Genomic DNA, 27,902 nt, shown 5'->3' with positions numbered 1-27,902 from the left:
AGCTGGGATAGCATCTCGTTTCTATGACAACAGTGCCTGCTCTGCTCCCAAGCTCCATCTGGTATTTTCAGGCCTAACAGCCAGGTAGCATCTAAAATGCCTAGTGGAAAAAAAAAGGCTTCGATAGAGATTCCTCAGATCTGGCACAAATGAACACAGCAACACCATGGCCCTTTTAAGAAAAACAGTGAATTACTCCACCAGCAGCTGAGCATTATGAAAACAGACCACTTAGTACATAGGACATGCTCAGCTCTATCGCATAGTATAAGCAAGCACAACATGCACGTAAAATTCAAGTTGCCGTTGGGGCTGATGAGGGTTTTTTCCCTAAAGGCAATCTAATGAAACCCGCAGAGGGTGATTCCGTTTTTCTCTCTTGCTCTTTCCCGGCCCCGCTTGGTCCTGCTTTGTGGAGCTGTGTGTGCTTTAGGTAGTATGGACATGGACGCAGCAGCTCTTACCTGCCTCACTGACCTTCCCTCTAGATTTTATCGGTGTTGATTACTGTTCCCTGGTAGCTCTGCAGAATTCATGAGAAGCTGAATTTCAGCCCTCCTCCGCGGGCACTTGCTCACAGACAAGGATGCTTTTAAACACTACAGTGCAACACAGCCTTCTATCCCCATTTTGAACACAATCTAGTGAAAGCACTTCCTTTTCCTTCCTTAATAATACCATCATTAAGAGCATAACGTCCTTACAAAATTACGATTTATCTAAAATATGATACAATATGACTTTATAGCTAGATTGTCATACAATATTTGGGACGCACTTATGCTAAAAAATTCTTCATTGTTTATCGGACATTCACATTTAACTGAGCACCTGGTATTTTTATTTGCTAAATCTGGCAACCGTATTTATAGACAGGAATATAGGCGTGTCATTCATTTGATCACTTAGGTTCTGATACAATGCATCAAAATGTCAATACATTGAATTAATGGTTTCCAGCATTTCCTAGTTATTAAAAAGAATGTTTACGTGTTCATTGCCTATGCAAAAAAAAAAAAAAGAAAACCTGTTGTTTACACCAAACCTTTTCATACATTCATTTTTCTTTTATTCCTCTAACACAGAGTTACTGGGTACCTGCTCTTTGCCTGGCACTGTTCCAAAATCTCGGAATCGGTGGTGACAAGACCAACAGGTGCTTCTTCACGGAGCTGACAGTCTGTTGTGGCTCCTGGATTTTATTTCAGGATGCTTGCTCTCACCGCATACAAGGCATTTTGATATACAAAGACCCACCAGATATGGTCCCGCCCTTTAAGATTAGCTGTCCCTTACCCATCTTCAAATTTCCCCAAACCTCATCAAACCAATCCCATGTAGTTCCATGGGCATTAAATCACAGGGGAAATTTAAATTGTCATTTTTTCACTTGCTTTGTGCCTGAGTATGCGAGATGGAGAGACAATTGACCCTGGACGGATTGGACATTACGTGGTGCAATCCCACCATCAGTTTCTGGGGTCCCCTCTTGCCCTCGCTGGGATCCATTCACTTGGGGGTCCTTGCTCTTTCCCTCCTCAGTCCTTACAGGAGATTTGGACACACAAATTTGTATTTGTATTCTTTCTCCCTCTTCCTTACTCCATCTTTCTATATTGCCCTCAACTCTTCTTTTCCTTTTAACTATTTCATCTCTTTGATACTGAGAACTACTAAACTAGATAGGAAAATTAAAGGTCTGCAGTATTTCAGAAAGTTCTTGAGATATGGACCCACGTTCCATTTTTTCCTATATGATAGATTCTCTCCACTTGTATCTCAGTTTTTGACTATGACACACTCAGTTTTATTTTATGAGCATTCTAACGTAACTTATTATTATATGATATTTAAAATATCTAACCACTGTGGTAGTCAGAATAATGGCCTCCGAAGATATCTGCATCTAATCCCTGAAACCTCTATGTCATTTTACATGGCAAAAGGGACTTTGAAGATGTGATTTAAGTTAAAGATTTTGAGATAGTGAGATCATCTTAACTTATCCAGGTAGGCCCAAGGGAATTACAAGTATCCTTGTAAGAGAACAGCAGGGAGGCCAGAGAAGGAGAGAGATCTGAGGATGCATTACCGCCTTGCATATGGAGGAAGGGGCCAGGAGCCATAAGATGCAGGCAACTTCTACAAGCTGGAAAAGGCAAGGAAACAAATTTCCTTCTAGAGCCTCCAGAAGGATTGCTGAGTATTTCTTTATTTGTTTGTGTGTTTTTGCCCATTAAGACCGGCTTTGGACTTCTGACCTCCAGAACTGTAAGATAACAAATTTGTATTCTACACCACTGAGTTTGTGGTGATTTGTTATAACAGCAATAGGACAATACGCCTATAGGTCCAGGCACTAAAAAATCAGAAATGACACTGAGCAGGTTCCTTGAGACACTTTGCTAAGCCAGGTGTCAACCTTTAGTTGCCAGATTGTGGAAGACCTGCATGGTCCTGGTGGTGGGAGTTGACACTGGAGGGCTGGGGTCATGGTTATTTACCAGCCACTGTGGGAGTATTTCAATGTTTTTGCAGTTGGAACATGTGTGCCAGTGAATTTTTGCTGTGCATACACTTATGTACAACTAAATCTAAAGGACATAGAGTAGATTCTAGCATCATTCGTGAATTTTTCTTCCCTAGGGCCCTGATATTAACCCTTAACCAAAGGAACCAAGGCAATGATTCTAACAGATTTCTAGATTCTTTTCTATGTGGGGTTTTTCCTGAGTGTGGACTGAGATGCTTTAAGTCTTGCTTTAAGGCTTTTATTACTGAATTCTCAGTTGTTTGTTATTTCGATTTACTGTCTGAAATTTTCATCTGTAAGCATTGAGGTTTTCTTTTTTTAATCTCTCCTGTTTCCTTTTCTCTTTTACTCTGCCCCTCTATCCCCATTTGAAAACAAGTGAATAAGGGGGAAAGAGAGTCAGTGACTTTCTCAGGGTCACATCACTATTGATGTGTGTTATCAGCCAAATGGAGCACCCGGGTCAGCAGTCTCCATTTCCATCCAGTGATGTTTAGTCACTCCTCCACCAAGGCAACAGTGCTTAATGGTCATCTTCTTATTCGTAAAATGCAATCATTCCCCTGCAGAGCCATTTTATGGCCGTCCACCGCATTTTGAATAAAATCTGAACTCCTTCCATTGCCTTGAAGGCCCGGCAGGATTGCGCCCTGACCATTTCACCAACCCCACCTGTGATGTGATCCCACTGGCTTCCTCTCTGTTCTCCAGATGCCAGCTCTGTCCAGCCTGAGGGATTTGATGAAGCATAAATGTGCTGTCCACAGCCTGTAGAGGGTCTGTGTCCCACAGTCTCACACTGATAGGTTTTACACCATCACTCACTCTGTGCGTATTGAGCTAATGAATGTGTGTGCTTTGCTTCCTGTGGCCCCTATGGGTGCACGCATGCAGAGAGCTCATCCGTCCTGCTCATTGTTGTGGCAGAGCCTCGTACATAGTAGTTATTCAGTAAACACTTAGTGAATGATGTTTGTGGTCACTCCTCATGGCCTCACCCTAAAGTCCTGCCACCACGCGCAAGCCACAGAATTCCTAGTCCACCATGTAAACCACTGAGACAGGCTGCCAATCAGACGCCTGGACTGAATAAAGGAAAGACAAGATGTCTGGTCAGTTAAAGAAAATATCATAGCTTGTACTGAAAGGAAGTGGAAACTAGCTTTCTGACCCCTGCGGTAATCAGCTTACACTGTGAAGCAGGAGATTTGCATCTCCTTATCTACTTCTAGATGAGAATATTAGGTTTCATTCACAGCTACAGCCTTGTGGATTGAAATAGCATATTTTATGAGTAATAGCATCTGTAAGTAAGATAAAAGACATCAAAAGGAGAAAATGAAAGCATTTAAAATACAACAATTACCAAAATAAAATCATCTTTAGGACATGCTTCTCACAAGTTCTCTTAGGCTGTATTAGTTTCTTCTAAGAATATCACCATGAATCTTTTTTGTGAGCGTTTGGATCCTGTGTGCACAATACTTGCGTTTCTTCACTTGAGGCTAAGCCACAACAGAGTGCAGGATCTCGGCTGTTTCCTGCTTTTCTCTGTGTTAACACCTTCAGAAAGAAAATGGTAAAGGTAGATTATCCAACGGTTTAGGAAACCCGTGCATGTACACGTTTTATAAGTAGAATAATGAGATATAACAAGTACAGAATTACAAGACTGTCAAATTTCAAATGAGGATATATACACAACTTCAGTAATTCTAATATTTTGCAATATTTCCTTATTTGTTTTCCGATATTTAAATTCCTTTCACTCTCTTTATTCATCTCCTTCAATTCTATTCCAGAACTGCTTACTATCACCTGTTACATCATCAGCTTATTCTCTGTTTAAAAGGTTTCTTAGGGAGCTCTTTTATTTAAATGCTAATTAATTGTTTCCTTTAACCATCTTACACAGTTTCCAAATCCTATCATCGAAGCACCTGCAATGTCAAATAAAAGATAAGGTTTCTGAGACATGTAAGCAATGATAAAACATTCCGAACTGTCTGTGGCATCCTGAAGGGAAAATAATGGCAGTGTTTGGCTTTTAAAATGTAATATTTTTGCACTAAGGCCACTAAATTCATTTTAAACATTGGAAACATCAAGTAATTTTATCCTGATAAATGAGCAGTTTTTCAAATTATTTTAAGAAGATATAGGGTTTATGGTTCACTCTACCTACACATGTACAATATATGTATATATGTACATTTTTTCCAAACTTTCCAAAGAGTCACTGTGAATAATTCATAAAAAGTAGTAGAAATATTGAAATTTATGCCACATTTCCAAATAGTCACTATGATTAACTCACTGAAATTAATAGAAATTTTCATAAAAATTGTAAAAAGAGATTAGAGTAGAATATATTGATTGTTGGTTTAAATTTCGGCTTAATAACTAAAGAGTCAATTACTTACTAAGTAGCCATGCACTTATTAGGTAGGCAAAGAATACATTAATGACTAAAGTAACTGGTAAGAAAACTAACAAGCAAGCAAACAAAAAGTCTTACATTTATCTTTTAATTCTTCCTACGTAATCCCCGGCCACTTAAATTTATTGTCATGGAAACTACAACTTGATAAAACCAGATTTCAAGCCCCTTGCTTATTCTTCTTTGCAATCCCAAGTTCTTACTTGCCTTACGTGTATACCCAGTAAATATTTATTAAAGAAATGAATTGTACAAGGTGGAGAACAGTGGTTTCTAACTTTTGTTTTATTTTCATTTCCTGGGCCTGACAGTCTAATCTCTTGGGTAGGGCACATGGAGTAGCCCTCCTGGGTCTTGTGCTGGGCTCTGGGCTCTGACAATGTGAAAATCAAGTTCACTGGCTAAACTACAGCTTTCTTCTTCCAAAGACTTTGGTATTGAATGACTCCTAATGTGTTAATGGAATTTCTTCATGCAATATATTTTACAACCAAAGAAAAAAGTTTGCTTTTCTTAATCAGTAATTAAGAATTGACAGTTTACTTTCATTTCTATTGTAGAAGTGTCTGAAAATAAAATTCACACCTTTAAGCATTTATATTATATATATATGATTTTATCATATATATGTGAGTATCTATATATGTATGTATATGTATGTCTGCATATATGTTTTCTCTACATCTATCTACCTATCTCTGTGTGTGTCTGTCTCTGTTTCTCTGTCTATTTCCCTATATCTATCTATCTATCTATCTAATCTCCTTAATGGGGTGGAACTCTTGCAGTAGTTAAATTGCCTGAGGCCTGCTCTGTACCCTAGTTGTTATACCTTTTCTTCAAATTCTTACTAGAAAGTTCAATACAGAAAAAAGATAAAAGAGGAGTTGTTTTAACTGAAGTAGTTGAAAGCCACTGGTGAACAAAAAAGATCTTTTGTTGCAGCAGAAGGAATTAGGAGGGAGTTCTAGACTTAGCTCTGACATTAACTGTCTGTGCAATGTTGGGGAAATCCATCATCTTCCAGGCCTCAGTGTTAACGTCTAAAAAATAAAAGGACTGTGCAAGATATTTTCTAAAGTCCATTAAACCACTAAAAATGCTTTGATTGTAATATCAATAGAAATAAATCTTAAAATTAAAAAAAAATCATAACTCTTTCCCACGACTTAACTTTTAAGGTTTGTTACAGTTTGAATTGTGATCCCCAATAAGATACGTGAAGTCCTAACCCCCCAGTAACTTAGAATGTGACCTTATTTGAAAATAGGGTTGTTAGAGATGGAATTAGCTAAGATAAGGCCATACTGAAGTAGGGTAGGCCCTTTGTCAAATATGACTGGTATCCTTATAAGGAGAGGAGAACAGACACAGAGGCAGAGACACAGCGAGAACGCCAAGGAAAAATAGAGGCAGGGATAGGAGCGATGCATCTGTCAAAGGTTTTGGAATGCCAAAGATTACCAGTAAGGACAATAAGCTAAGAAGAGGCACAGAAAAGATGCTCCCGCAGAGGGCCCAGAAGGAACCAACTCTGCTGACGCTGATTTCAGACTTCTGGCCTCCAGCACTGGGAATGGATAATTTCTGTGGTTTTTAAACGATCCAGTTGTAGTACTTTGTTATAGCAGCCCTAGGAACCTAATAAAAATAATAAGAAACTAATATGGTACTTTGTATACTAATATGTAGCTGGTTAAATAAGCATTTACAACAAGGCATGATCCATTTTCAATTAGTTTTCTTTATATCACATTTGATTTTAATTTGTTAAAGATACATTCTGTTACTAATCCAAATTCTAGAAATCTGAAAATGTCTTTAAAAAAGACCTTAATGTGTTGGTAATAAACTTTTTTTAGGAAATGTATATGCCTTGAAATATAACACAGCTGCTTAAATAGTCTCATTTTCTCCAGCCTCTTGCTTTCGGAGGCAGTAGATGAAGTGGTTAAGGGTTTGCCTTAAGAGACTATCAGGGTTCAAATCCTGATTCTGCCACTTCTTAGCTAGTATATGTGACCTTGGACAAGTTACTGAGCTCCCTCTGCCTCGGTTCTCTAATTGTAACGTGGAAATAATAAAAACATTGATCTTATTGGACTGTTGGATTTATTAAAATAATGAAGACATGTCAAGGTCTCAGGCAGTGGCTGGAACATACTTATTAACAGATGTTAGCTGTTAGTCTCTTTGTTTCTAGTGTTTCTAACCCATTGCATAAAGCAATTCTGACATGCCACTCACCAGCTAGCAAACATTACATGAATCTCCATCATATGCATAAAAATGTTAAACACTCCAAAAATTGGCGTCATCTGACTTTCTGCTTTTTTTCTCCCTTACTTGCTATACTGAAGTTTCACTCTCCTTTAAAATCCAGCTCATGTTTTATCCCCTCCTGAAAAGCCTTCCCAGATTACCTACATCAGACTAGTTCTTTCTCCCCCTGCCATACCTCCATAGCACCAGCGTGAAGCTCTTATACACAGCCCACTAGGAGTCGTGCATGCTATGTCTCATTTGGTAGATTATGACCTCCAGGAGGGCAGGGCCTGTATCTTTCAATTTTGTCCTCCATAGTACCTACCAGAGATTTTACGCTTAGTAGATAGTCAATAAGTGGTTGTTAACTTGGTTGAACCCACATTTTTTTTTTCTTTTTGGCAGATGCCCTAAAAAAATCATAAAATAAATGAATTACTTTTCTTCTTTTCATTGCAATACATATGCCCTGGGCTAGTGGGTATTTGTACGCCTGGTTTAGAATTTAGGGAAGTCATCAATCTAAGAAAGGAAAGGAAATGCATTTTAAATCACAAGAGCAATATAGCCTTATATAAGGCCTCCTAGCAAAGCAATTATCGACGGCTCAATAACCCAGGTGCTAGTGTTATTATGAACAAAAATACGAGGTTGAGAGACAGTGAATGATCTCGACTTTTATATTCCATGGGTACGCAGTTCAATGAAACATGTACAGACGGAAAGTTTCGATCTGAGAATCATGTGGGTATCATAATGCAAATAATTGGCTTTCTTTCTAAAGAACATCTGTTGAAACTCTGAAAGCAGTTGTTTATACTGCTGCCAAAATGCTGAAAAATATAATAATTCTCCAATGAGGTTAGAAATATCTGGGGGAAGAAAAATACTTTTTATGTAGTTTTGTTTTTATTAAATCCTGTTGTTGTTTCTCTAATATGGCACATAGGAGATGCTCAATAATATTTGTTGAATGAATAGCAGACACTCGTTAAACAGTTGTTGAATGAAGCATCTTTTTTTGAGGCTTATAAGATACATTTTCAAAAAATAGAATGTCCTAGTTTTACCATGTCTTGTACCATTTTTATTTGGCATAAATTTAAGTAATGTACTCTTGCTCTGAACATTATAGAATATAATCAGCATGTATATCTATAAGAAAAAAAATCTTAACACTACAGAAAATGTATGCATAAAGCTAGATATATGATAGCAACATCTTAATATGTTACTTTTATTATTATGAAACACTTTTAAAATTTGAATTGTGACCTTGCATAAACATGTTGGCTTCTATAAATAAAAAATCCTGCTAATGCCTATAGTTGTGGTACCTCTAAGAAGACTCAAACTTGGGATTTAAAAGCACCAAAATATTGTGGGATGTGAAGAAGACTACGCAGGATGAAGAAGCCATTTTTCCCATGCCCCGTTCCCAGAATTCCCAGCAGCATTCTCTTCCATACTCCTGTGTGAGTGAGGCAACTGGGCTCCCTAAAGGCTGCCCAAATTTCACTCTGCCAAGTTTCAGTACAGAAAGAGCATGTTAAATAATAAATGTGAGTTTGAGTGTAACTAATAAAATTGGAATGTTAAAGAGCTGCATGCTTTTGAAAACCAGCTTCCTTGTGAGGATGCTCCCTGTGCAAGTCCACGGGAAATAATTCTGAAAGGAGTAATATTAATTAGTAATATAATTTATCTTCTGGAAGCTGTTTCCTTTGATGGCTGCTGTGGCACAGCTCATAAGCCTGCAAACGAGTGCTCAAAGAAAATGGTTCACACCACAATTTCAGCTTTGTTTCCCAATCTTGAACAGATAAAAGAGTCAAATTTATTTCAACATATCTAAATTTTACATATGCATCCATATGACGGAGGATTATGAAGTTACAAAAATGTATTAATGAAGAGTTTTCCATGAGATGGTAAAACGCTTGTGATATAGTAAGAGTGAAAAAGAGCAGAATCCAAAATCAAATCCATGGCCTCTGATCTCAGATTGCTTGATTTCAAATCCTGTTCTGCCACATACTAGACAGGCGACCTTGGCAAGATACTTACTTCTGTGCCTCAGTTTCCTCAACTATGCTATGAAGGTTACAGTAAAAATCATCTCAAAAGGGCTTACAGTGTTCAGAATAGTACCTGGCAAATAAAATAATAACTACCGTTATTATTTATTTGCAATATATTCACAATATATTTGTAAAGAAAAAATGCAAGATGAGGAGAATTACCTGAAGGCAACAACCAAAATGTTATTACTATTTGCTTCTGAATGATATATTCATGGGCAATTCTTTTCTACTTCATTACACTTTTCAGTATGCATTCTTTTACAATAAAGTTTAAAAATTAAGTTTTATGCATACATGGCTTGATGGAAATTTAGGTGGAAATTTGGAAAAGGTTAGCATTTATAACCGACTATACTACAGCATTAATGAAATATTAATTTTTATTATACAGATGATGTAACAGAATTTACATTTACTATTTTTTTTACTTAATACTAAATATTTTTAAAGTTTAGCCAGTTTCAATTTAACATTCAGATATAAAGTCAAATGTTTATTATAATCTTAATATTTTGACCTGCTAAAAATTAAAAATATTTTATTTTTTAATTAAAAAATCCCATACCAAAGTCCCAACGTGCCTTTCATGTTTAAGCTTTAATTAGCAACCAGTTTGGTCTCTGACACATCCTGCGCAGATATTGAAGTGTTAATATTACTGCAGCTTGATAACAAAAGGCAATGATCAATTTCAAAGCAGACAAAAAAGGTATGCCCTGATTACAAAGGAATGATTAAGGCGAATGTCAGACATTGCACATTTATAGCAGTCTTTCCCATGGTCAAAGGATAAGACTTTGCAAAAGTTTATATTTAGGATCACCGGTACTTTGTACTTTATTATAACACTGCGTTCATGCCTTGGCGATAGATTCCCGCCCAACTCCAAGCACGACCTAAAGACCTTTGGGGGCCACATGGCCAGAGCAAAACAAAGCAAAACCCCCGAACGCGCAATGGACCCAAGGAGACGCCGTAGTGTCACTTCCCACCAGACCCAGACCCGGCGACTGAGGCGCTGGCCCCAGACTTCTGCAAGCTCTGCAGCCCACAGAATTGTTTCAAGTACATGTTCTGCAGAGATAAAGTGCACTTTGAGGACCTTCTCCTCGAACAGGGGGCTTGGCGGGGGTGGAATGAGAGGAAAAGGCCGACCGCAGAAAGGGAAGGGCTGCTGCCCTTTCGAAACCGCACCCAAGCGGAGGCCTCAGGGCCTCCATTTTGTTTTTCCCTGCCACAAAAACGAAAAAGAACCCGCATAGGGGCCAAGGCCTCGTCTAAGGGGAGCTGCGCTCAGCCAGGGGAAAAAGGCAGCCTGAGACAGGTCCCAGGAGAAACAAGGGCGCCGGGGAGAACAAAGCGGGTTTGCCCTTCGTAACGGAAGCCACGGAGGCCCGGAGCGGGGTTCGCGGCGTCAGGAGCCTCGAGGCCTCACCTCACCCCGCGTGGGCCCAGTCCTTGGTGTGGGCGGGGGACGGGCCCCTGGAGGCCGAGCTAGGAGTGGTCCTGGAATAAGTCTTTATTGTGCGTTTCAGGATCCTCAGATTCCGTTATAAAATATTTAAGCCCAGCCCGAGATGAGTCTGGAGTCCCTGTTTCAGCACATCATCTTCTCCGAGCACCTGGCGGAGGAGAATCGCCGCTTGATGCGACAAGGTCGGGCGCTCGCGGGGGCCTCTGGTCTTGGAGCCGGGGGCTTGGAGGCAGAGGGAATCAGGAGGCAGTGGGCCGAGCCGGGGGGGGGGGCGGGGGGGGGCGGCAGGCGGCTTTCCACGTGGAGGGAAGGACAGCTGAAAGGTGTCTTATCACAGGCCCCAGAAACGGGGACTCTAGAAAGATGGACGTGTTTAGCATTTAATTTGTCTTACAGTCAGGTCGGAAATAAACAGATGTCGTGGAAAAATTAAGAAAGCAGCAGAGGAGCTGAATGAAGAGAAAATCAAGTTGGAATCTAAGGTATTGACATGTAGAGCATGGTCATTATCACTTGAAAAAGTGTTTTCGCTTGACTTTTGGAGGATACGTTGCTATTGATATTTAACTAGTTGTCCGTCGATTACGAAGCACGCTATTGTGTTAGTGAGTGTAGTTCCCTGTTGTCTGGTAATTAAAGTTCTGAAGCTGGTGACGCCTTCCGTCCTAACATGAATTTGTCCTGAAGAAACCAGTTTAAGTAATGAAGAGTTCATTGTCCGTGTTGTGGGATGGTTAACGTTTCAAAAGAGCGCAATGCCATTGAAAAAAGAATTATTCAATTAAGGAGTTGGTGCGGGAAATAAATTTTGAATAATAAGTAATTTAAGAAGTGTTCTGTGTTGATATAACAGTTGAATGTAACTTTCAAACGAGTCTCTGCCATCTGTTTTTCAGTCTTCTACCACATTTTGGACGTGGCCTTCGTCCAAAAGGATCGTTTTTCCACTAGTATTTCACTTTTTTCTGCAGCATTTGTAAAGTTCTGTTGTTTTACATAGAAACAAGGGAATCTGATGGCTTCTTGAAGGAGGATTTTGAAGTGTGGGTAGAATTTTTTGAGAAGCAAAGAGAAGTAGTAGGAGAAAAGTATTTGGGGCACCGGGAGAATATGAACAAAAGGGAGGCATAGCCAAGGCATATTGGGAAGAGAAATCTCCCAAAGCAGAGGGCTGATACCTAGGTATTAATAGGAGGAAACCATTGCAGGTTTTTGACAATGGAATGGTGTGATAAAAGGGGTTTAGGAAAATCTCTCTGAGCTCTGGGAGGATGGGAACTAAGAACGTCATCCAGGTATGTCACAATGAAGGTCTAGCTATGGGTGGCAGCAGACAGCCATACAAAAATATTTATTCAACTCCTAAAGATAAACGATGCGAGCAGTGTACAGTGGGAAATCTGTTTGAGGAAGTCTCTTTGCTAAAATAAGTCAAATAGACTTACCACTGTGAGAAATTTCCAGTTCTCTTTTTGGATAAAATAATCATAGATTCTTTCTCCACCTTGCAAGCTTCTTCTGTTCTTCCTTCCAAGTCTTGTTCAAACATCACCTGTGAGCCCTCCCTTGTACATCTTGGAAAATTTGTTTTATCATAGCATTTGTATACCACCTTACAATTAAACAACAGTACATGCTTGTGTTTGTGTTTGTATCCCTCACTATTTTGTGAGCAATGTATTTGGAATTCTTTTCTTAACCATCTTTTATTCCCACAGCCTGTATTCCGTGCCTAGCACACAGTATACATTAGTGTTTTGAATGAATTAATGAGTACTAATAGGGAGAGCGCTGTCTTTTAAAATATCAGTAGAATTTGGAAATATTCAGTGAGACCTTAGGTCTTGTTTTGCCTGTGAGTAGCAGATAAACTAGCTGCTAAAAACAATGCTAAAAGCTGATGGCATGGGCAAAGCATTAAGAATGTCATGATGTAGCTTAAATTTTTCTTTAAAAAGAATTAAGATACTTTCGGGATTGGTAACTAGAAGTTAATATAAGTAATAGGCAAAACATAGGCAGTTAGGTAATGCATAGCTAACACTTACTGAACACTTACTGTGTGCTGGGCACTGTTCTAAGTGCTTCATTTGTATTAACTCTTTTAATCCTGCCAGGGATCCTGTGATGAGGCACCATTGTTAATCCCCCTTTTTGGGGGAGGAAAATGAGAGGTTAAATGACTTGTCCATGGTATTATAATCTAAAAACAAATGGCAGTAATGAAAGTAACAATTGAGTAATGACAGCATATTTTATTAAAACAGATTTTGGGGGCTCATCTTAAACTTTTTTCTTCATGAAATTCACATATAATAGTGTCTCTGAAGCTTTTGCCTCTAGTCAAGGGCAGTATTTCTAAAAGTGCAGTTATGTAAGTTTTTGTGCAAATGTATTTTCCCCAGATTGGTGAAGATACTGACCTGATAGATAACAAATGTTAAAAAAAAAAAAAAAAAGGTTTACTCTTCCGAATATCTTCTTTGGAAAAAAGTAGCTTTACTCTTTGTAATATTTTCTCAGTTAACAGTCTGTCTTCCTGAAAATGGAAATGTAGTCTGTTGATATATACACATACATAAAAAAGCTGATTCAAATAGTTATACTTAAGAGAAGACAGAACAAATCCCTAGCATTGTTTAAAACATTTGCTGAAATTACTAATTAATATAGGCTCATAAAATGCACATATATGTGCATATTTGTGCATTTAATCAGCTCATATATGTGGTTAGTAATACAATTGCTTTCTACTAATAAAATTTACATGTGGAGTTCTAATTAGTTCTACAGTACTAATTTGTAATTGAAATAATTTGAAATAATTTGATTTATAATATAGTCAACATGGGGTATGTGTGTGTGTGTGTGTGTGTGTGTGTGTGTATAAAGATTTTTAAAGTGGAGCCACAATTACAGTGTAACTGACTAATGAGAAGAACTGAAGAAGTAATCATAAATTGATTTCTTGTTTCTTTTATTCTCAGAGTTAATTATATGTCTGCCAATAACAATGAAAATATATTTACTTGAGTATTTGACTTGGCATTTATTGACCAATTTATCAAGTAGAAGCAGCATAAGGAGAAACTAGAACATAATTTGAGTAGGCAAGTGCTTGAGCTATCTGCACAATGATACATTCAGAAAATATTTTGGGCATTTATTTTGGAAGTTGCTCATGGTCAAAAAATGTATTCAGGAAGTACAGTATTTTTTTCTGTTCTGTAAAACCCAGGTAGCATGTAATTAGAACTTAAATGATAGCATTTGCCTTTCAGGGCTCAATGAGTCCTTTAAAATATATGGTTGCAAAAGTCTCAGATTATACAGTATGAGTACTTTGTGAATTAGAGAGCTATAGTATACCTGGTTAGGTTTGGTAATATGAAAACAGAAAGACAAGAACATGCTCAGGATTTGCGTTAATGCTTACCAATATACCTAAAGCTTCTGATCATCAAGGAAAGGTTTTATAGTATCAGTGACAGAGAAAATCAAAATTAAGGACTCACAGAACATTTGTTGTTTCTTTTTAGCATCTAAAAGAGTTTTTTCTTTTCTTTTTTTTTTTTTCCATATGCGGGCCTCTCACTGCCGTGGCCTCTCCCGCTGCGGAGCACAGGCTCCGGACACACAGGCTCAGCGGCCATGGCCCACAGGCCCAGCCGCTCCGCGGCATGTGAGATCTTCCCGGACCAGGGCACGAACCTGTGTCCCCTGCATCGGCAGGCGGACTCTCAACCACTGCGCCACCAGGGAAGCCCGAGTTTTTTCTTTTTAAAAATAGTAGCATATAGTTAAAATTGGGGCATTTAATCTTTATAAACATATTACATAAAACCTAACATAAAGCCGTACTCCCTCAAGAAGAAGTAAATGGAGGAAAGTCTGAGGCTGTTTTATTTTTTTTCTTCTCCAGTTTTAAACTATTGCATAAACATCATAACACTAATGAAATAATATTCCATGAATTTTTAAAGGAAAGTGATATTGAAATAAACAAGTAACTTAAGGTGGCTTCATTTACTTCACTTCAAAATATACTCATTCATTTTTTTTTTAATTAATAAGAGTTAGGAACCCTCCCAGAACAGCAGGCAAAGTCATATCCGTTAGTACTCTATTACCCAATTCGGGAAAGAACAAAATCACAAATTATTATCATTTTTAATATTGAAATAGAGCTTTGTAATTGAGATTTTTTCCTTTTTTTAAAAGTTTAATCAAAGAAAAATTTACGTCCTACTTGAGTTTAATTTTACTGTTGATTAAAAGTTGCATAAAAACGTAGATAAAAGAAAGGCATTTTGGGGCTTCTCTGGTGGCGCAGTGGTTGAGAGTCCGCCTGCCGATGCAGGGGACATGGGTTCGTACCCCGGTCTGGGAAGATCCCACATGCCACGGAGCGGCTGGGCCCGTGAGCCATGGCCGCTGAGCCTGCGCACCGCAAAAAAAAAAAGAAAGGCATTTTTTTTCCCTCTCTAATTTACATTTGTTTAAATAACAATACATGTGAATTATTTAATCTTAATTTTAAAAAATAAAGTAGAAATTCTCCTTATCACAATTTAATACATACCTATAGTTGTTAGTTGTGACCAAGACACTTTTTAAAAAAATTTTATTTATTTTTTATAGAGCAGGTTCTTATTAGTTATCCATTTTATACATGTCAGTGTATATATGTCAATCCCAACCTCCCAATTCATCCCACCACCACCCCCACACCCCACTTTCCCCTCTTGGTGTCCATATGTTTGTTCTCTACATCTGTGTCTCTGTTTCTGCCTTGCAAACCAGTTCATCTGTACCATTTTTCTAGATTCCACATATATGCGTTAATATACAATATTCGTTTTTCTCTTTCTGACTTAGTTCACTCTGTATGGCAGTCTATAGGTCCATCCACATCTCTACAAATGACCGAATTTCGTTGCTTTTCATGGCTGAGTAATATTCCATTGTATATATGTGCCATATCTTCTTTATTCATCTGTCAGTGGGCATTTAGGTTGTTTCCATGACCTGGCTATTGTAAATAATGCTGCAGTGAACAATGGGGTGCATGTGTCTTTTTGAATTATGGTTTTCTCTGGGTATATGCCTAGTCATTGGATTCCTGGGTCATATAGTAATTCTATTTTTAGTTTTTTAAGGAACCTCCATACTGTTCTCCATAGTGGCTGTATCAATTGACATTCCCACCAACAGTGCAAGAGGGTTCCCTTTTCACCACACCCTCTCCAGCATTTGTTCTCTATAGATTTTCTGATGATACCCATTCTAACCAGTGTGAGGTGATACCTCATTGTAGTTTTGATTTGCATTTCTCTATTAATTAGTGATGTTGAGCAGCTTTTCATTTGCCTCTTGGCCATCTGTATGTCTTCTTTTGAGAAATGTCTATTTAGGTCTTCTGCCCATTTTCTGATTGGGTTGTTTGTTTTTTTAATATTGAGCTGCATGAGCTGTTTATATATTTTGGAGATTAGTCCTTTGTCTATTGATTTGTTTGCAAGTATTTTCTCGCATTCTGAGGGTTTTCTTTTCATCTTGTCTATAGTTTCCTTTGCCATGCAAAAGCTTTTTTTTTTTTTTTTTTGTGGTACGCGGGCCTCTCACTGTTGTGGCCTCTCCCGTTGCGGAGCACAGGCTCCGGACGCACAGGCTCAGCGGCCATGGCTCATGGGCCTAGCCACTCCGCGGCATGTGGGATCTTCCCAGACTGGGGCACGAACCCATGTCCCCTGCATCGGCAGGCGGACTCTCAACCACTGCGCCACCAGGGAAGCCCCATGCAAAAGCTTTTAATTTCATTAGATCCAATTTGTTTATTTTTGTTTTTATTTCTATTACTCTAGGAGGCGGATCAAAGAAGATCTTGCTGTGAGTTATATCAAACTCCTATGTTTTCCTGTAAGAGTTTCATAGTGTCTGGCCTTACATTTAGGTCTTTAATCCATTTTGAGTTTATTTTTGTGTAAGATCTTGCTGTGAGTTATGTCAAACTTCCTATGTTTTCCTGTAAGAGTTTTATAGTGTCTGGCCTTACATTTAGGTCTTTAATCCATTTTGAGTTTATTTTTGTGTATGGTGTTAGGGAGTGTTCTAATTTCATTCTTTTATGTGTAGCTGTCCAGTTTTCCCAGCACCACTTATTGAAGAGACTGTCTTTTCTCCATTGTATATCCTTGCCTCCTTTATCATAGATTAGTTAACCATAAGTGTGTGGGTTTATCTCTGGGCTTTCTATCCTGTTCCATTGATCTATATTTCTGTTTTTGTGCCAGTACCATACTGTCTTGACTACTGTAGCTTTTTAGTATAGTCTGAAGTCAGGGAGTCTGATTCCTCCAGCTCCATTTTTTTCCTTCAAGATTGCTATGGCTATTTGGGGTCTTTTTGTCTCCATACAAATTTTAAGATTTTTTGTTCTAGTTCTGTAAAAAAATGCCATTGGTAATTTGATAGGGATTGCATTGAATCTGTAGATTGCTTTGGGTAGAATAGTAATTTTCACAATATTGATTCTTGCAATCCAAGAACATGGTATCTCTCTCCATCTGTTTTGTGATCTTTGATTTCTTACATCAGTGTCTTATAGTTTTCTGAGTACAGGTCTTTTACCTCCTTAGGTAGGTTTATTCCTAGGTATTTTATTCTTTTCGTTGCTTGGGGAATGGGATTGTTTCCTTAATTTCTCTTTCTGATCTTTTGTTGTTAGTGTATAGGAATGCAAGAGACTTCTGTGCATTAATTTTGTATCCTGCACCTTTACCAAATTCATTGATTAACTCTAGTAGTTTTCTGGTGGCATCTTTAGGATTCTGTACGTATAGTGTCATGTCATCTGCAAACAGTGACAGTTTTACTTCTTTTCCAATTTGTATTCTTTTTATTTCTTTTTCTTCTCTGATTGCCATGACTAGGACTTTCAAAACTATGTTGAGTAATAGTGGCAAGAATGGACATCCTTGTCTTATTCCTGATCTTAGAGGAAATGCTTGCAGTTTTTCACCATTGAGAATGATGTTTGCTGTGGGTTTGTTGTACATGGCCTTTATTATGTTGAGGTAGGTTCTCTTTATGCCCACTTTCTGGAGAGTTTTTATCATAAATTGGTGTTGAATTTTGTCAGAAGCTTTTTCTGCATCTATTGAGATGATCATATGGTTTTAATTCTTCAATTTGTTAATATGGTGTATCACATTGATTGTTTTGTGTATATTGAAGAATCCTTGCATCCCTTGGATAAATCCCACTTGATCATGGTGTATGATCCTCTTAAAGTGTTGTTGGATTAAGTTTGCTAGTATTTTGTTGAGGATTTTTGCATCTATATTCATCAATGATATTGGTCTGTAATTTTCTTTTTTTGTAGTATCTTTGTCTGGTTTTGGTATCAGGGTGATGGTGGCCTCGTAGAATGAGTTTGGGAGTGTTCCTTCCTCTGCAGATTTTTGGAAGATTTTGAGAAGGATAGGTGTTAGCTCTTCTCTAAATGTTTGATAGAATTCACCTGTGAAGCTGTCTGGTCCAGGACTTTTGTTTGTTGGAAGATTTTTAATCACAGTTTCAATCTCAGTGCTTGTGATTGGTCTGTTCATATTTTCTGTTTCTTCCTGGTTCAGTCTTGTAAGGTACTTTTCTAAGAATTTGTCCTTTTCTTCCAGGTTGTCCATTTTATTGGCATGTAGTTGCTTGTAGTAGTCTCTCATGATCCTTTGTATCTCTGCGGTGTCTGTTGTAACTTCTTCTTTTTCATTTCTAATTTTATTGATTTGAGTCCTGTCTTTTTTTTTCCTGGATGAGTCTGGCTAAATGTTTATTACTTTTATTTATCTTCTCAAAGAACCAGCTTTTAGTTTTATTGATCTTTGCTATTTTCTTTGTTTCTATTTCATTTATTTCTGCTGTGATCATTATGATTTCTTTCCTTCTACTAACCTTGGGTTTTGTTTGTTGTTTCTCTAGTTCCTTTAGGTGTAAGGTTAGATTGTTTATTTGAGATTTTTCTTGTTTCTTGAGGTAGGATTGTATTGCTATAAACTTACCTCTTAGAACTGCTTTTGCTGCATCCCATAGGTTTTGGATCATCGTGTTTTCATTGTCATTTGTCTTTGATTTCTTCAGTGATCTCTTGGTTATTTGTAACGTGTTGTTTAGCCTCCATGTGTTTTGTGTTTTTTACGTTTTTTTCCCTGTAATTTATTTCTAATCTCATAGTGCTGTGGACAGAAAAGATGCTTGATCTGATTTCAATTTTCTTAAATTTACCGAGGCTTGATTTGTGACCCAAAATGTGATCTATCCTAGAGAATGTTCTGTGTGCACTTGAGAAGGAACTGTAATCTGCTGTATTTGGATGGAATGTCCTGTAAATATCAGTTAAATCTATGTGGTCTACTGTGTCATCCAAGACACTTTTGAGGATAGTTGTACTTAATTGCTTTTAGTCTCTATGACTTTTTCACATGAAATTCCTTTACAAATTTCTCCTGTCTTGAACATGTATAGCTGATTTTTTAAAGTTGTAATAAAGAGGTTTAGGCATATTTCCCCTTTTACATTCGCCTTGGTCAGTTGTACAATTCCATAGCCAGTCAATGTATATCTGAGTCTGGCATCTCTTCTATGGAAGATGATTTTTCTTTCACACCCAAGATACCTCATAGTTGATGGTTTGACGGATGGTCTCTTCACTCCCCATAGATGCTTCCAGGACATTATTTCTCTACTTGATTGTGATAGTTAATGCTATATTCTAGACTCTGCCAACTTTCCCCCCTCCTCTTTTCTGTCATCCTACTATCTCACAAGGGATAATTATCCTCACAAAGGATAATTATCCCTTGTTCTTTAGAATTTAGCACGTGGCTCTCAGGCTTCCACTTTGTTTCAACTCTTGCCATTATCTTGGATGATGTCATCGTCTATATGTACTATTCAGCTACCAACATGGCCTGTTAGTTCTTTGGTCTCCAGATTTTCAGTGACCTTTTTCTCCATTCTACCTCAACTACCTATTTCCATAATGATGAGTCAGTTATTTGCTACTATGGCAGCACTCAGGAGATTCCAGGAGATTTTGGATCCAGTATACACATATGGACGTTAGCTTCAGCCTCAGCTGTGACCTCCACACTGCCAGGAAAACTGCTGCATTTCTCTTTCTCACTCTCTGCAGTGACTGTTGTAAACCTTTACTCTTCTCATGTATTTTATCCTCTCTTCTCAACTACTTAACTCTCATGATAACTTTGCCTTTTATTTCAAAGAGAAAATAGAAATCATCCAAAAGGAAATCTTTTATTTTCCCACATACAGATCTCCAAACCTGCCTAAGTGGAGAAACTTCTCCTTTCTCTTTCCTGTTATGGAGAAGGTGCCTTTTTTTTTTTTTCTGACAGTGGACAGTTCCTCCACCTATGCTTCAAATCCCATCATCTCTTGTATCATCATTATTGTCATCATCAGCATCTTCATCATTATTATTGTTTTTATGCATATTAGTGGGAAGGGCCCTATAGAGAGAGGTTGGAGATAAACACTAGAGAGAAAAGATGGAAGGAAGGAATGCTGGAAGGAGGATGGGATCCAGAGCATAAGGTAAGAATTGGCCTTAGACAAGAGGAGGGATACCTATTCTGTTGTAAAAACTAAACAAAATAGGTAACATTAGTAAATACTATATATCAGGCCTTATGCTAATCATTTTACAAACATTATCTCAGTTAATTCTAACAAGAACCCTATGAGGATGGTAGTATTTTTACTCTGATTCATTTGAGAAAATCAAGACTCAGAAATTTAACTAACTTTCATGAGGTCACACAAGTGGTAAGTAATAGCTTTAAGGTTTGAATCTATATTGGGGTAACTAGAGAGCCCTTGCTCTTAACAGCTATAGTGTAGTGTAAAAGAAAGGAATAAGGAAAGGATGAGAATATACAAAAGTTTAAAGACTTAGTAACAGGAAACTGAAGGTATGATTCACATAAAGTCTCCTGGCTCTATTATTTCAACTAGTTTAATGAGTATGTGTTACATATGTTTAATGAAGTTATTAATGCTTCATTTCTTTGTTCTTCTGCTTTACCAGTTGGATGACCTTTACAACAAAGTTAGTACCTTGAGTTTGGAAAATCACGTGGCTACTCATTGCTAAAGACCCAGATCAGACAGGCAGCAGTTTAGGATGAACAGTACATGGCCTTTGCCTTTGAGAGACTTAAGAGTCAAATCAGAGGAATTATCCCTTCCTTAGAGATGAGGCTCTATCAGTTCCGGGTGCTCTTGATTGCAAGTCACAGAAATTCAGTTCAAAACGGCTTAAACAATATTGGGAAACGACTTATATATTTGAAAAGCCAACATTTGATTCAGCAGTTATATCAGTTGGAATTGCATCAGATTGCTTACAATAAAAGTCTAGCCGTGGTGGGTTTACCAAATAAGGATTTATTTCTCCTCACGTAATGGGAAGTTTGGAGGTTGGCAGGCAAGGGCCATTTATTAAAGTGGCTCAAAGGAATCCTAAAACACCCCAGCACATTATATCTTTTTGTTCCACCATCCTTAGCATGTGGCTTTCATCCTTGTAGTCACAGGTGCTGCTCCATCCCTAGTCATAACATCTGAATTCTAGCTGGAAAAAAGATGAAAATCAAAAGGCTTCTTCTCGTGTGGCTTTATCATTGTTTTGGTGGAAGGGAAGTCCTCTCCAGTGACTTGGGCCTGCATCTCAAGGGTTACAATTTTGTCAAGTGGTCAACCCTGAAATGGAATCTGGGAATGTGAATATTTATAACTGGATGCATTATTGCTGTGAATAAAACTGGAATTTTATTAGTAAAGAAGAATGGTAGAATGGCTGGTTGTCCTTGTGTTCTCCCGGTAGTTACTAACAACTCCTAGAGTCATCTGCTTTCTTTTCAAAATCAGGGAGAGAAAGAGGGAAGTTTCCAGAAGCTTTCTCTGAAAAGCAGGGAAATTGTTCTTGTCAGATACCTTCTTTCATGTCATTTTCACAAACTGTGACATTTGACTATCCCTGAACCAATAACTGTGGTCAAGGGGTAGTAACTTCTCCCAAATTCAGTGGGCTGTCTGGAGATGGTGCAGGTTTCCAAAAAATAATTAAGAAATTAACTACCGGGCTTCCCTGGTGGCACAGTGGTTGAGGGTCCGCCTGCCGATGCAGGGGACACGGGTTCGTTCCCCGGTCTGGGAAGATCCCACATGCCGCGGAGCGTCTGGGCCCGTGAGCCATGGCCGCTGAGCCTGCGAGTCCGGAGCCTGTGCTCCGCAACGGGAGGGGCCACAACAGCGAGAGGCCCGCGTACGGCAAAAAAAAAAAAAAAAAAAAACAAAGAAATTAACTACCAAGGAAGGGAGGAATGCACATTAGGGAGAAAACCAGGTACAACAGTATCTACTACAAAGATTCTAGTGGTTAAAACCAGAATGGGCATGTAGAGACTCCCTGTAATTGGTTGAAATGTTTCATGTTAATTATTGATTATGTTTATCATTTAATCTTACTATGATTTATCATATATGATGGAATATAGCGCAAGCTTTTCCCCTCTAAGTTATCCCTCAGTCAAAAAGGAGTAAAGCTTTCATGTTATAAAATGCACCTTAAATTCCCTTATTTTGAACAAGAGCTCAATTAATGATAGTTTGGGATGCTTGGAGAAATCACCTGGTTGAACTGATAAAAAAACTAGGCAGAGACATTTAACTGATTTAGTTATTATTCCTGGGAGTATGACCTCAGAATTCTAAGTGCTAGGTGTCATTGTAAAAAAGCCACTTAATGATGTAAAAAAAAATCAATTACTGAAACATAATATTGTGATTTTAAAAACCTATAAAAGTTACATCAGCATGATACCATTTAAACATCTTGTAAGGGAAAATAAATAGTGAAAGTATAATGACACACATGAGAATGATAACAGTACATTAACTTAGTGATCATCTCTCATGGGAGTGGAAGATAAACGTAATCAGGGAAGGGTATGCAGAGAATTCCAGCTGTTTCTATAATGTTTTATTTCTTAAGCTGGGGGACATAGCTGTTAGGTTACTAAAAAAAATAAAGATATATTTTAAAAGTTACAGAGCAATGGCTTTTAGTCCATTTCAAAGGTTGTGCAACCATCACTATCTGATTCCAGAACATTTTCATCACCTCCAAAAGAAGCCCTGTACCCCTATTAGTCACCTCCCTATCCCCCTCAAACCCCACCAGCCCTTGGTCACCACTAGTCTACTTTGTGTCTCTGGACATTTCGTATAAGTGGAATCATACAATAATGGCCTTTTGTGACTGTCTTTCACTTAGCATGTTTTCAAGGTTCATCCATGTTGCAGCATGTGTCAGTACTTGATTCCTTTTTATGGCTGAGTAATATTCTATTGTATGGATGCACCACTTTTGTTTATCCATTCATCAGTTGATGAATACTGGGTTGTTTCCACTTTTTAGCTATTATGAGTAATGGTGCTGTGAACATTTGTGTACAAGTTTTTGTAGAACATATGTTTCAATTCTCTTGGGTATTCCACCTAGGAGTAGAATTTCTTGGTCATATGGTTAATTCCAGGTTTAACTTTTTGAGGAAATACCAGACTCTTTCTATAACAGCAGCAGCATTTTACATTCCCACCAGCAATATACAAGGATTCCAGTTTCTCTATATCCTCACCAACACTTATTTTCTTGGGGGTTTTTGTTGGTTGGTTTGTTCGTTTGATAGCCATCTTAGTGGATGGGAGGTGGTATCTCGTTGTGGTTTATATTTCTAGTTCCTCAATGAGATTAATGTTGAACACCTTTTTAGATGCTTATTGGCCATTTGGCACATCTATTCTTAACATGAGCTACTTAATTATTGGTCATATAATTGGTTGCAATTCTTTTATGGAGGGGCCTTGTCTCTGAGAAGTAGTAATCTCTCTTCATATTAATAGAACTGAAATTATTGTATTTCCAAATGAAGTAAAAAATTATTACATATAGCATTTGTTGGACTCCTTTTTCTCAAATTTGTTTTCATGATCTTAAGAAAATAAATCTGAAGAACATTTCATGGTAATAGCGTTTAGAGCAAACTGTGTAACAGTATGCCAGATAGGCTTTCTGTATGCAAGTGCTTATAAATCACAAAAGTTGCACACTTCCTGGCTTGGATCCACAAAGTGGAAAATCTACTGCACTGTTTCTAATTGTTAAATCTACTAGTGTGCCTCTATTCCTTTTTTAAAAAGAGCTACTATAAATAAATTGTTTACCCTAAAATGTTAGAAAAGTTTTGAACAGAAAAAAAAAAAAGCTTCCTTTCCAGGAACTAAGAGAATGGTCTTCTAATTAAGGACAGTAAGTTTGAGGCTCAGTATGCAGAAAGCATGAGATTAACATTTAGTTTGCTAGCCCCGTAAGAATATACAGCACAAAAGAATGCCTTTTTAAAAGTTTACCTTTTGATTTGTGATTTCTTGGAAAATCAGTTAGCTATGTTCTCTTCTCCTATTCATTCACTCAACAAACATTCATTGAGCAACTCCTAAACAACACCAAGAGTTATTGGCAAATAAATTATATAACAAGTTTCTGCCTTAGAGAGTTGACATCAAGCAACTTCAACTATATAAACCTAACTGTGAACTCAAAATTCTTGATGTTCTCATTTTTTAAAAATTGTGTAATTACTTTAAACTTCCTCTATGTAATTCTACAAAGAAAGCCTTATCACATTTGTCATGAATAATTATCTAAAATGTGGAAATAGATGAGTTCATCATATATTTTCTGAGTGTAGCACTGGGCATTTTCTAGTAGCCCACCTGACAGGGGATAATCTGATTTTCTAGGGTGTGTACCTTTGCATGGGTTCTTTTATTCTTGAATATACCAACCATTATTTGACCTCAGGGCCTTTGCAGTTGATCTCTCCTCTGCCTGAAATGTTTCTTCCCTCAGCTGTTAGTGTTTTATACACACTCACTTCTTTTAGCTCTCTCCCAGAAGGGTGGCCAACCATTCTAGTAGAACGTGAGACTTTCATTTCTAACACTGGGACAGTCCCATGCAAATTTTGATGGTTGGTTACCTTACGTCTAGGCTCAATTGCCACTTTAGAGCTGTAGTTCTCAAAGTGTGATCTGTGATCCACAGGCGTCCCCAAGACTCTTATACGAGTTTTGTGAGGTCAAGCTATTTTCTTAATGATACAAAGCTATTATTTTGCCATTTTCACTGTGCTGATATGTACATTGATGGTGCAGTGGCAATGGTGAGTAAAACTGTTGGCACCTTAGCACAAATTAAGGCAGTGGAAACAAACTACTAGTAGTCATTGTATCCTTCATTGCCACACACTCACACTAAAAAAACAAAACCCACCAGTTTCACTGTATGCCCTTGATTAAAGTGTAAAAAATATTGTTTTGAAACTGACCATGGTGTGTATGTGATTTTAATATTGTGTGTTGAAATGGAAAGTTCACATAAAGTACTATATTCCAAAGTACAGTGATGGTCTCAAGGGAGAGTATTTGTATGATTGTCTGAGTTGCAGTATATGAACTAGCTATTCTTTTTCTGGAATACCATTTTTACTTGAATAGTTGACAGATAAGTGTAGTTATTTAAACTTGAGTATTTGGCAAAATTTTCTCAAAAATGAATGAAATGACCCTGACATTTCAAGGCAAAAAAACTGATATTATTATTTTGCCAATGATAATATTCAACCTTTCAAACAAAAATTAGAGTTTTGGAAGACTCAGATTTGTCATTGTAAGCTTGACAGTTTCCCAGTACTGAAAGACTTTTCTAAGGAGTTTGTTGGTGATATTAATAAGTGTTATTTTTTAGTATTGTATTAAGAAGTGTATCAACATTTGGAGGATATGAATAGTTCAGTGAAGGAATAGTTTCCAAATAACCAGCACATAATTTTACAGAACTGTGCATGGATAAAAGATCCACTCAAAGCACAAAATAGACCAATTGTTTTTATTGTAACAGAGTATGAAAAATTTATTGAAGTGGTTCAGATTCCACATTGCAACCAACCTTTCAGGAACTAACACTTATAAAGTTCCTTAAGAATATGCGTAATTGTTTGGAAAGGGCATTATTAAAATAACCCTCCCATTTCCAACTATACATCTATGTGAGGCCAGGTTTTCTTCATATACTTCAACCAAGAAACATATTGCAAAAGTTTGAGTAAAGAAGCAGATATGAGAACCCAACTGTCTTTTGTTAGAAGAGATCTGCAAAAAATGTAAATGCAACTCTTCTTTTTTGGTTTGTTTTGGAAAATATTATTTTTTCATAAAAATATTTTTTAACATACAATGGATTTATTGTTATTCCTAAATGAATTAAGTGTTTTCAAAATTTCTGTTTTAATCTTTGATACTGAAAATATTTATAGATATAACTCAAAAATCATCAAATAAAAGTCCTCAATAATTTTTTAAGACCATAAAGACCAAAAGGCATAAGATCAGAAAGTTTGAGAACGGCTGCTGTAGAGGACCCTCCCTTAGCTCCATATATAAAATAATATGACCTCATGCCATCAGTATCTCTATCCTTTATTCTGCTTTATTTTTCTTTGTGGCACTTAATTTCTCTTGATGTATTTGTATTGATCTGTTTACTGTTTGTCTCTGCCCAGTGGAATGTAAGCTTCACAAGGAATACATATTCATCTATTTTATTCACTACCGTTATTCCCAGTATCTAGAACAGTGCCTGAATCACAGTAGGTGTTAAATAAATATTATTGAGTGAATAAATTAATTTAATTTTTTTCTCTTAGAATTCTCTGTTTTCTGTTTTCCTTTTCTGTGAATTCTGCTTGTTTCATCTGATGACCTTCTCACATGGTGGTACATTTGCATATGAGCTTTAAAATTTTTTATTGTGAACTTATCTTTAGCAGGGCTTTTCTTTCTTGGGAGTCCTACATCTTGATAAAAAAGATGTTCCTAAGGAGCAGTTTCACTGCAGCTGCTAGAACCTTGCAGATTTCATTTGTTCAGGACCAGTTTTCATGTTAATTTTTGAGCTCAGGATTTCTGCACTGCATGGCTAGGAGACATTTGAATGTCACATCCATGAACAATTCAAGCTTGGGTTTGGGGTTTCTTGGGTATGATTCTTCTTCCACTTATGGATCAATGGAGGCAGCTCACTTTTATGCTGCATCTCCAAGCCAGTGGATGGAGTTTTGTTACTCTGCTTGCATAGCCAGCATAGGCACTTTTTTTTTCTTGCAAAAAACAAAAGCAGCAGTTTAGTTTAAAAGAGTGATAGTCGTTGAAGTCTTTATACTCCTTCCCCTGCCCCATTTCCAGGCTGAGAGGTAGTCCCTGCCAGCAGTTTCCTTCCAGGCATTTTTTTTCTTTTTTTATTGAGGTATGGTTAATTTACAATGTTGTGTTAGTTTCAAGTGTGTGTGTGTAAATATATATATTCTTTTTCAGATTCTTTTCCATTATTGGTTATTGTAAGATATTGAGTATAGTTCCCTGTGCTATACAGTAGGTCCTTGTTGTTTACCTATTTTATATATAGTAGTGTGTATATGTTAATACCAAACTCCTAATTTATCTCTCCCCTCTTCCCCACTATCTCCTTTGGTAACCATAACTATCAATCTCATTCTGACATGCTTCCATGTCCTGGCTATTGTAAATAGTGCTGCTATGAGCATTGGGGTGCATGTATATTTTCAAATTATAGTTTTCTCCAGATATATGCCCAGGAGTGGGATTGCAGGATCATATGGTAACTCTAGTTTTTTAAGGAACCTCCATTACTGTTTTCCATAGTGGCTGCACAAATTTACATTCCCACCAACAGTGTAGGAGGGTTCCATTTTTTCCACACCCTCTCCAGCATTTATTATTTGTAGACTTTTTAATGATGGCCATTTTGACTGGTGTGAGGTGATACCTCATTGTAGTTTTAATTTGCATTTCTCTAATAATTAGAAATTTTGAGCATCTTTTCATGTGCCTGTTGGCCATCTGTATGTCTTCTTTGGAAAAATGTCTAGTTAGGTCTTCTGCCCA

At 37.5% G+C, this 27,902-nt stretch overlaps 1 protein-coding gene across 1 annotated transcript in view; it reads left to right on the top strand.

Annotated features, from left to right (window-relative positions):
* The first annotated feature begins 10,899 nt into the window (after positions 1-10,899).
* CCDC172 (coiled-coil domain containing 172) overlaps positions 10,900-27,902 on the top strand; it is a 49,901-nt gene continuing 32,898 nt past the window's right edge. Inside the window, exons 1-2 of the mRNA XM_065894912.1 lie at positions 10,900-10,978; positions 11,193-11,278. Coding sequence (XP_065750984.1) covers positions 10,900-10,978; positions 11,193-11,278 — 165 coding nt within the window. The remainder of the gene's footprint in view (positions 10,979-11,192; positions 11,279-27,902) is intronic.

The sequence above is a fragment of the Phocoena phocoena genome, chromosome 16 (assembly GCF_963924675.1).
Source record: "Phocoena phocoena chromosome 16, mPhoPho1.1, whole genome shotgun sequence".
Lineage (NCBI taxonomy): Eukaryota > Metazoa > Chordata > Mammalia > Artiodactyla > Phocoenidae > Phocoena > Phocoena phocoena.
This window is presented reverse-complemented; position numbering and strand designations above follow the sequence as displayed.